Genomic DNA, 10,489 nt, shown 5'->3' with positions numbered 1-10,489 from the left:
CACAAGAATCATCAGATAGACCTTTGAGGTCTATAGGGATTATTCCCGCGACATGAAAATGTCCTCTCTCTCTCTCTCTCTCTCTCTCTCTCTCTCTCTCTCTCTCTCACACACACACACACACACACACAAACAAGAGAAGATCAAAAGCACGCATGCACAACACTCACCCACCCACACCGCAACAATGGCGACCATGCAAAATACACGCACCAAGCAAGGTCACAACAAAAGCAAGCACTACACGCTGTGAAAAAAAACGCATGCCAATAATACACGAGGTAACAAACAAGGCAATGAAGGAAAGAATCTAAGTGAGAGCACGTAGAAAGAAATTATCGGGGACAAGTTCTCAGGCGAAGGAGGTCCTGCCTTCACACCTCTCTCTCTCTCTCAAACGTTATTCAAGAAACAACAAACCAACTGTAAGGCTACCACTATGGCATGAAGTTATCAAGGTGAACTCTTACCTGAGATCATGAATTTAAGAAATATTATGAACTCGGGCTTTGGTCAACTTATTCTTTAAAGAATCTTTTCAACCTCTCTCTCTCTCTCAAGCCCTTCTTGTATGCTAGTTTGATGTGTACAGGTCGTACTCAACCATTATGAATGCAACATATAGCTAAAAAGGTGTGCGTACATGTGTCTCCATGTGAACACACGTCTACATGTGTGTGAAAGAGGGTCGAATGCTGCGCCAAGGGGGAAGGAGGGGGGGAAGGTTAGTCACAGAGAATTTGAATTCAGAAAGCAAACCTTAAGACAACCAGTCGTGTGATAACAAGTTCTTAGAAAGTTGCACTCAATTGGAGAAAACTTTTGATTGCAATTGAATGGGAGCTTATGGTTATTCTAACAACATCCAACTATGGTACAATCAGCACTTCTACTCCCCTTGCTCCAACCAACTATAGGTACATCACCAATCCCAAAGGCTAGTTGCAAAGTCGAGCATCAAATATAACTTCTAGCTTTCAAAAAGCTCCTCCATGTGTTCTTGAGCTTCTTTAGATTCTGCAAAACTTACCTACTTTTAATTAGTAAATATAATATTTGTCAAGGTGGCCTGGTGAGGATGTATTGTCTTTGTGCGTATGTCTCTGTTGTTTTGTGTGAATACAAGTGCATCAGCATTATTTAAGAGCATTGCACTAGCATTCTCTTTTGGTAGCCTTAAGTTCACAAAATCTCCTTGAAGAGCTTGACAGATAATGCTCTGCTTTTTGTCCAGTTTGCAAAACTGTATACATCATATAGAGTGATGTGGCTCCTTGTCAAACACACCTTGATTGGCTCTTAGCAAACGAATTTCGCATCTTAGAAGCTTTTCTTATGTAGAACTTTGCCGCAGATATTGAGAGCAGTAATGCCCAATGCTCGTGGCGTGACTTCTTCGTGTGCATACAAATCAGGCTATATAAGGCCCCCAAGGCCTTTGTACATTGATAGATAATTTTTAATTTATCACGTAAAGAGACCATCACCATTGAAGCGACAAAACTAGCTCCACCCTGGGCAGATTTAGTGTAGTTATATCTTATATCCAAATGCACCATGTGAACTTCAGATTAATACTACACGAGGGTAGAACCTTCCAGGTTTCAAAATCACAATATTTGGGCCTTACAAGAGAACCAACCAAGGGTATACACTTAAGATTCTACTTTCAATATCCTACAGCGACAATTCAAAGGCCAGTCTATCAAAGAGAGAATGTTCTTGCTAATCAAAAACAGTTAGGCATTAGAACCCTTGAAGTGGAATTGGGTATACGCAACAAGGCCTTAAAAATTGTGTTGTCGTTGATGACTGTTAGTACTGGGCTTAGGCTGATGATAGGGTAAATAGGTGCACCAGAGTTACCAAGAACGCAGAACGGGAACGGCAACGGCATCCCTAGGGGTCCGAATGGGAACGCCGCAAAACGGGAGGCATAAAAACACCCAAATATGCAAGTTTAAGCTCTATGTGATTGAATAGTAGTAGTATCCTCACAAAAAACTTGATTTGAAGACCATTCAACCTTACTATGGCAAACGTGTGTCATGTAAACTTGAGAGCTTGAGAGCGAGAGAGAGAGCGAGAGAGAGAGAGAGAGAGAGAGCTTTTAGCCTTGTAGACTCTAGAGTCTAAACTTGAAAGCTTGAAAGAGGCTAGAGCTTGAGAGTCAAGACTCGAGAGTAGAGCTTGAGCTTTGGCCCTTGAAAGCTTGTCGGCATTGTGAAGGTAAGGGGTGGGGGGAGGGACATTTAATTAGGGGAAGGCTCACAAGGTAAAACACCCAAATCTGAAAATCTGCCCATTCCCAGCTGTTCCGAGCTGTTCCAAGCGGGCCGTTCCGGTATCAGATGCCTGTCCGGAACGTCTGGCCGTTTCAGACTGTTCCGGGCCGTTCGAGACCATGAAACCCCCCCCGGAATGCCGTTCCGGCGTTCCCGGCCCATGGGTGGCATTCCCCGGTAACACTGAAACTGGGTGCTGCACCTTTCAGTTTTGAGAGGCCGGCTACTCTGGTATCAGATGCCTGTCCGGAACGTCTGGCCGTTCCGGGCCGTTCCAGACCATGAAACCCCCCAAGAATGCCGTTCCGGCGTTCCCAGCCCATGGGGTGGCGCTCCCCGATAACACTGAAACTATCATCAGATGGGTGCTGCACCTTTCAGTTTTGAGAGCCACAATATTTGGCCCTGACGAGTGAACAAACCCAAGGTGAACACTAGGATTGTACTTATAATGAATACTAATGAGGTCTGCCTATAATGGTAGTGTTCTTTCTAGTCAAGAACACCTAGACATTAAGACTGTCGCAGTTGGCAATGGGCAGGAGCAACAAGGCCTACAGAGCTGTGTTGCCTTCGGTGGCTGTTGTTGCTGGGCTGAGGCGGAAGGATGCTGCTATGTCGACGGGGGGTGTAGCTCAGCTGATGAAGGCGACTAACACGTACACAAGTGGTGAAGGCCGCAGCAGCTTTGAAGCAACAGATGGTACTACCATTGCAGCAAATACGACTGTGGCAGTAAGGTAACGAGTGCCGTACAGGAGACGACAGAGGAGAGCAAGCAACGGCGCTCTCCAGAATGGTGGCGAATTCAGCTGCACTCCAACATGAGGTCTCACCATCAGCAGCAACAACAAGGCAATGACCAACTGCAAAGCTGGTGGAGCCTAGGACAAAATGGCTGCAACAGTATACCAAAAAGTGCAACTGGTAAAATGGCCTCAGCTGTAGATACGTCGAAAGCTAAGATTGGAACTTCCTAAGCAAAGGGACTACATGACGGCAAGGAAGAGCTGTTGCACAACACAGTACTGTGATCAAAGAAGGTTATGGATTCACTCTCTGAGGTAGCAAGGACAATGGCCAAAAATCTTATCACATCTCTCTCTCTCTCCCTTCTATAGGACTCACACTATCCACACACAAGAAACAACACAACATGCAAATCTCTGACATAAGACGACTTAGGTATGAACATAAGCACCTAATATGTTGTTAGAGTGAACAATACAAAAAGCTATAGAGACTTGACAATGATGGAAACAAACCAGGCAGGCTCTGATGCCGAGTGACAAGCATGGAATCTACATGTGAACATACTGTGCCTGTGTGTACGTGGATGTGTCAGATTTAGCTCAAGAAAATCAAAGCCAATCTTGAGACTTCAGTTGTCGCAAGTTCCTGGAGCATTGCTAAATGGGACACACAGGAATTACATCGGGATAAAAGCTTCCTCTTTATGTTTATTGACCTTTTACATAGCATGTGCGCATAGCCTTGCTTTAGCATAAGATACTCTGAAATATCACGAGACTGGGTTCTACAAACAGCACAAGATATCTGTGAAAATTCTATAAAAAAGTGTCCCATAAACCTGAGTGGATTAATCAAGTCCAGACATGACAATATCCCATGTAAGTAAGATTCTCAGCATTGCAGCCTGCTGCAAATTACAACACACACAAAAAAAGACAAATTCCATCAACATCTATCTTCCGTGCTGATGTCTTCATTCATGGCATCTGTTCATTTAAGACGGACAAAAGTACTTTCTGAATCTAAGTTTAACAGCAAGCAGGCACCTCCTTGTTGCATTTCATAGCCTCCCCAAGGAAGAGAGGCACCAAGACCAAAAGGTGCACCATTAACAGCACCAGCAGTTATCTCCACCCAGGTATCAACTTAGTTCTCTACATGAAAGACAGGAAGCTCCCCATAGGCCTTCATATGAAACCCCATTGCCTTACAATGGAGGACTTTGTAAGCCCACACTCCTCTTAGTACTAAACTTGTGGCCAACATCAAATTCAGTCCGCCATCCTCAAAGCCCACCCTTCCAATACTATTTATAAGAATCCTAACCTGCAAGAAGAATAAAGCCCTTATGGAGGAAATGGAATCCCTTTCCTAGGAGGACACCATAGCCCAAATTGAGCATCATCAGGTCTTCAAACAAGCTCGAGTCACACCACTCGTTTCCTCTAAAGGCAAACCTCCAATCAAGGAACTGATTCACTGCTCTTCGTCTCGCTAATCTTTGGATCCTTTTCACCCCTTCTAATTGTTCCCCACTACCCTGCATACTAGACCTAGCCCATTCCATGAATTAACCACTGAGTTTATCTATCTCTATATACACAAAACTATTTTCTCTCCATCTCCCTGTCATATAATGATATAACGGAAGTAAAATCTAGGAGAAAGCATTCCTCAATTTCTTGGAGAGAGGTCAACCGTGCCTAATGAACACAGGAGACTGGATAAAATCTTAACAAAGTCACACACTTGATCAAAATGACAGAAAAAAGTGATAGCTTATTCAGCAAAACAACTAAATTGACGACCTGAAGATGCAGGCACTATGGCTAACCAAAGGGCCAATATTGCCCAAGAGGAGCTTTCAAAGACCGAACAGCTTTTATTTTACACCAAATCGTTAGCTAAAACAAGGCATGAATGCAAGCTGAACCAATCCTTCAAAGAGGAAATAAAAAGGCTTTAGTCAGGGCTGTATGAGGTAAAGGCCAGAGCCGCGTAGGTCGAAGAGACCGAGTACAAGTCACTAATGGTAAAGATGGAGGACCAAGTTCCTGAAGTTATGGCCATGTTCGGAAAGGAGCACCAACGGGCAACCAAGACAAAGGAGATACTTGACAATAGAAGGTAAATGCTGATAGATCTAATTCAATGTTAAAAGATCAAACTCAAAACCTATGAAGGATGTGCAAGAACATAGTTGCCCCAGCTTGACTTTTGCCACATTTCCCTATTCCCAAAAACTGGTTTCCGTTCCCGTTTCCCTCACTTCTTATACTACCCGAAACTCGCTGAAACTTCAGACCTTTTTTGTTTCTCTGTCTGTTCCCAGTTCCGTTGCCATTTCTGTTCTTTAATAAAAATGAAGGGCCAAATTACCGGAATTACAGCCATGATAGGAAAGGAGTGCTCATCAGCCAGCAACCGAGACAGAGGAGCAAGCTAAACAATAGTGGCAAAAACTGATAGATCAAACTCACTACCTCTCAGGCATGTGCATGAACCATAGTTACACGAAACTCAACGTTTTTCACATTTCCCTGTTCCCAAAACTGGTTGTAGTGTCTGTTTCCTACCTTCCTATACTTACCAGAAACTCCCCAACCTTCAATTGTTTTTGTTTCCATTAACTTCTATTTTTTTAATTCTCATTTTGCCTGTTTCCCATAACTATTGCAGGAACAAATTATCAATCAATCCTTCCTCTATACATGTTGATAACTCAACAAATGCACATTCCATATCTCAATGTACTCCAGCTTAGAATCAATGTGTTTCAACACAGTATAATGTTTTTTCTGGCACTAAATTAGAGGATTCAGCTAGCGAGGGCAGTGGTGTCTATTGATGCTGCCGGTTGATGACTGCAATCGTCGGGATTTTGTGAGCAAATACTACAAGATGTTTAAGGAATTGTCATTGTTGCTTTTGTGAAGAAATCACAAGCACCACGTCAGCTGCAACTTATACCAAGTAAGGCTAACGCCTTAATTTTGAGATAGTCACAAAAAATGGCCTTGTGAGTCAACCGACCCAAGGTGAGAACCCCAAAGGTTCTCCTTTAAACATCATATAAATGATGATGGCCGGTTACTTCCATGCTGTAGATGCCCAAGATGAGGTTTGCTATCATAGAGATGGTGCAACTGCAGATAAGATGCTGCTCGCCAACACCACTGCTCTAGGCATTAACAAAAAGGCCATGCAAAGTTACTACTCGGCGGACAAGTGGTGTAAGCAGACTAATAGATGCAGCAGTGTAGTGCAAGTGGTGTAAGCCACAACAGCAGCTCAATAGCGGTACATTTGGTGCTACTGTCGCAGAAAATGGTGTGACAACAAGAGCAACTTGACAAAGAGCGGCAGACAGATGATATTTAGGAAGCAAGCAGCCATGCTCTCACCAGAATAGCACAATTTTAGTTGGGTCACACCACAGAGGTCCCTCTGTGAAAAACAATAGCAAAGGAGATGACCGGTTGCAAAGCTAGTGGCAACAGATATGCAGCAGGCAAAGTGGCATCAGCACCTGTGATGACAGTAGATCAGCAAAAATAGAATTTCTTTGCTGATGGGGCTGCCTCAGTAATGCCTACGCGAAACCAACAAAAGGCTCTCGACTGCAGAGAGTTAAGAGCGACACTTAGAACCAGCAGAGGTGGATGGACTACAAAACTATTTTTTGTATCACATATGTCTCTCTGCCTCTACAGAATTCAGACAGACACTTAGGAACTGGCACAAGGACAAAAAATCGCTCTATGCACGCACAAAACACAACAGATGAAAATATCAATGTCTTATATGTGATTAGAGATCAGCAAAAAAGGTACAAGAGCAAAACGGGCTCGATATCATGTACCGCATATGGAAAGTGCTCTCAACTACGGTGGGTGCAACGTATGAAAATATCAATGTCTTATATGTGATTAAAGATCAGCAATAAAAAAGGTACAAGAGCAAAACAGGCTCGATATCATGTAACGCATATGGAAAGTGCTCTCAACTACGGTGGGTGCAACGTATGTGTAAACATGGTGTGTGCATGTGTATGTGTATGTGTGAGACCAAGAACTTGGACGCATAAAGCAAACCTTGAAACTAAGGGAATGATCAAGGGTTCCTAAAACATTGCCCCCAAAGGGAGAAACTTTGATGGATTGGATTCAAATAAGAGTTCCCTTTGCATACGAGGAATTGGCCTTTTACATCGCATGAAGGAATACGTCCTTGCTCTAGCATCACTCTCCTTAGAAAAGCATGAAACATAACATATCAAGACTAGATTCTACAACGGTGAAAGTATAAGATTACGCCCTTTCCAAAGATAACACCCTTCTCATATATCGGCTGAAAATTCTACGAAAGTGTGTCCCATAGGCCTTGAATAGATCACATTCTTTACTAGAGTCCAAACAAGACAATATCCAGCATAAGTAGCATTGCAACCTGCTGAAAATTGCAACAAAGAAGACAAACAAATCAATATACCTCTCACCTCCATTCTGATGTCTTCATTCATGAATCCATTCACTTAAGGCCCACAAAAGTACCTTCAGCGTCCAGGTTCAGCGGCGGGCACCTCCCCTTTGCATCTCATAACCTCCCCAAGCAGGAGGGGCACCAGTACCAAAAGGTGCACCATTATCAGCGCCAGCACCAATCTGCACGAAGGTATCAAAGACTATCAAATTGTAACCTACGGTGAACAGAGACCTGAAATCCCACTCAAGTCAATTACCTGACCCATGCCATATCCTTCTCCGTAAGAAGGCACAGAACCATAGCCAGACTCAGGACCGTAAGCTCCTCCATAACCACCAGCTATAGACATTAAATCAAATTAATACCATGGAGTGTTCAAAACACACCGTAGTGCCCTTCAAAAACGGTGACTTACTCCTAGTTTTCTTTTCAAAATTTGTCAGTTCCGCCCGCAGCTTCTCCACTTCTCTGGCCATTGAAACTAGGTTCTTTTCCATGGCAGTTCTCTGCTCAAGTAGCTCTGTGTTTGCTTTCTTTTCGAACTCAAAGGCAGTCCTATGCAGCAGATATACAACCAAATATGCATTTAACAAAGAGCTCCAACAACCAGTCAACCAACAACTCAAAACGTATCAGAAATGTTACCTGGCCCGTTGAATCTCCTGACGAAAACCATCAATCTCCAATTTCAGAGAAGGAAGTAGCTGAGCATCACTGCGGAGCCGGTGCATTTCTTGGGTCAGTTGCTGAACTTGCCCGCTCAATTCCTGACGGCTTCCAGCCAGCTTCTGAGCTTCAGTCTGAGCTCTCTGCAGCTCTACCTTCAGAGGCTCTAGAGCGCGTAATTCAGCTTCCATTTTTGAAGTTCTGTCAGCAAGTGCTCGAAAGTGCTGATCCTTTTCCGCTTGAACTCCACCAAGAACCTGCTGCAGCTTTTGCACTTCCTGCTGTGCAGAAGCCAACTCCTGCCTGAGAGCAACATGGGTGGCAGCCAGTCGTTGGTTCTCAGTGAGAAGCCTCTGTATCTCTGCATGCTGAGTTGCAAGCTTTTCTTCCACCAAGAGCTGAGGCGGTATGCTGTCCAAACCAGGGTGTATCCCAGGACCAAACCCTCCAGGACCGGCACGTAATCCCCCACCAACAATGGGCCCACGTGCTGGAAACATGGGAGGAGGAAGACGACCTCTGCCAGCCATTATGTTCCTGAAAGAGCATCCATTAAAAACACCCATTGGGGAAACAGTGTAGCAGTTTTTCCCAAAAAATCCCTTTCATATGAATAATGAATCATAATAAAGAATCCATGCGAGCTCATAAGCAAAATAACAGCCACGATGAGTTAGAGACAACAACAAAAACTTGGACTCTAATAGTAAGAAGAAAAGGCCCAAACAAGAACAAGAGAAACAAAACTTGTCTAAAAGGAAGTTATGTGCATTACATTATCTTGATTCAGAGTCCACCTAGTATTGACCACAAGGACATGAAACAGGGGGAAAAAAATTACGCCCTACAACTCTTTAGCTGATTTGTCTGTGAAAATGATAGTATCTCATCATTGATAGACAAGCAGTTCCATTGATTTTTACATGCAGGTTGAGAGTTTTCAACTTGTCAAAAACTGCAAACTTCCTTGAGTCCCCTCCCTTCAACTTTGCCCGTACCACAGGAAGAGTCGACTACATTCATGTACTCCCAATCGTCCAATATCTTGACCGACAATATTCCTTTCACTTTTTAAAATTCTGAAGTCTTCTCTTACCAAGTAAATTCTTGCTACCATGAAACAAATGCATACTCCAAGAAACAGAATTCGCACTCTCAAATTCGAGTTCTAGCAAGCATGAAGTCTTGATTAAGCACATGCTTGGGCTTAATACAGCTGAATGTGCACGGATGATCACGGTGTTCATGTGGCTAGAAGAGTGCACCAGCTCCTCCCTGTGCGTGAGATCCATAACGAGACACATCACGCTCACTATATGATTGAACGCCCGTACTCTACTGCTCCGATGTCCAAGGAACTCTAGATTCAAGTTTTCTGGTAAGCACAACACAAATCAAACCCTACGACTCTCGCAAACTGCGCATCTTCACTTTAATTTCTCTCTTTCTCAGATAGACAGTATTGACTCACACAGCAAAGAAAAGCATTTGTTCCTACCTGGGGAGGAAGAACCGGGATGCGCTTGGTCTTCTGCTTGGCTATGAACCTTGCCTCGTGCTTGCAACGGGAAAATGCTGTATACCCTTAAAGGTAAGAGTCCTTTGGTTTCACACACATTTATTCCTTCCACAATTTTGGCCTCTCAAATAAAGCTTGTAGACTAAGGCTGCTTACACACCGCTCACCCATGCTTTGGCATGCGGGCATGGAAGACAGACGGTGAGATATGATGGGCCGCAAAAAACGGGCAGCACAGGCCCAAAAGAATGAATAGCCGAACTTGTCTGCCCAAACATGGTCGGGTGTTGAACTTCATACATCTCATTTAGGTCCCATCGTCAAACAAGTAGGCTAAAGCTAGGGGACGGAATTCCTATCACTTTTTGAAGCTAAAAACTGGGTGATGTGTAACACATACCCGCCCATGCGCAAATGTGATGGGCAGACAGGGTGGCAGTGTGTACTGAGGCTAAGTCCTCAAAAGGACTACCCTTTCATCCAACACTCTTGGGTCTAGAGCGTTAGAACTAAATCAAACACTCCCCCAAAGCTTGTAGATTAATTCCATATGGCAAAGTTGATGATGGAAAATATTTTGGTTTTCCAAAAACCAAACAAGTCCATGAAGAACTTGTCGCGACAACAACGTTGCCTGCACACACACACACACACACACACACACACACACACACAGATGCTAACTAGGACAGTGCAGATAGAGATCTTGAAGATTTGGCATGGCTATCATAGAAATCACACTCGACAACGCAGATGTTGCACACACACACACGCACGGAGA

The 10,489-nt window shown here is 43.8% G+C and overlaps 1 protein-coding gene across 9 annotated transcripts; it reads right to left on the bottom strand.

Annotated features, from left to right (window-relative positions):
• Positions 1–710: 710 nt before the first annotated feature.
• On the bottom strand, positions 711–9,844 carry LOC147463297 (protein FLX-like 2). Of its 9 annotated transcripts, none has more exons than XR_015185038.1 (6): positions 9,688–9,844; positions 8,169–8,726; positions 7,939–8,078; positions 7,780–7,862; positions 7,530–7,702; positions 711–1,017 (listed from the first exon to the last, which is right to left on the bottom strand). XR_015185038.1 is itself a non-coding variant. In XM_086487921.1 (6 exons), the coding sequence occupies exons 2-5, from the start codon at positions 8,717–8,719 to the stop codon at positions 7,607–7,609; spliced, it is 870 nt and encodes a 289-aa protein (XP_086344047.1). In that variant the 5' UTR covers positions 8,720–8,726; positions 9,688–9,844; the 3' UTR covers positions 3,715–3,945; positions 7,592–7,606. The 9 variants fall into 9 exon arrangements, 3 of the variants coding, with proteins under 3 accessions (XP_086344047.1, XP_086344033.1, XP_086344038.1); XR_015185035.1 differs by having other exon boundaries at positions 7,537–7,702; XR_015185032.1 differs by lacking the exon at positions 711–1,017 and adding an exon at positions 3,715–3,945.
• Between the last annotated feature and the right edge of the window lie 645 nt (positions 9,845–10,489).

This window comes from Adiantum capillus-veneris, chromosome 2 (genome assembly GCF_014529385.1).
Source record: "Adiantum capillus-veneris isolate H3 chromosome 2, ASM1452938v2, whole genome shotgun sequence".
NCBI lineage: Eukaryota > Viridiplantae > Streptophyta > Polypodiopsida > Polypodiales > Pteridaceae > Adiantum > Adiantum capillus-veneris.
The sequence above is the reverse complement of the archived record's forward strand: the minus strand, read 5'-3'. Positions and strand labels throughout refer to the sequence as shown.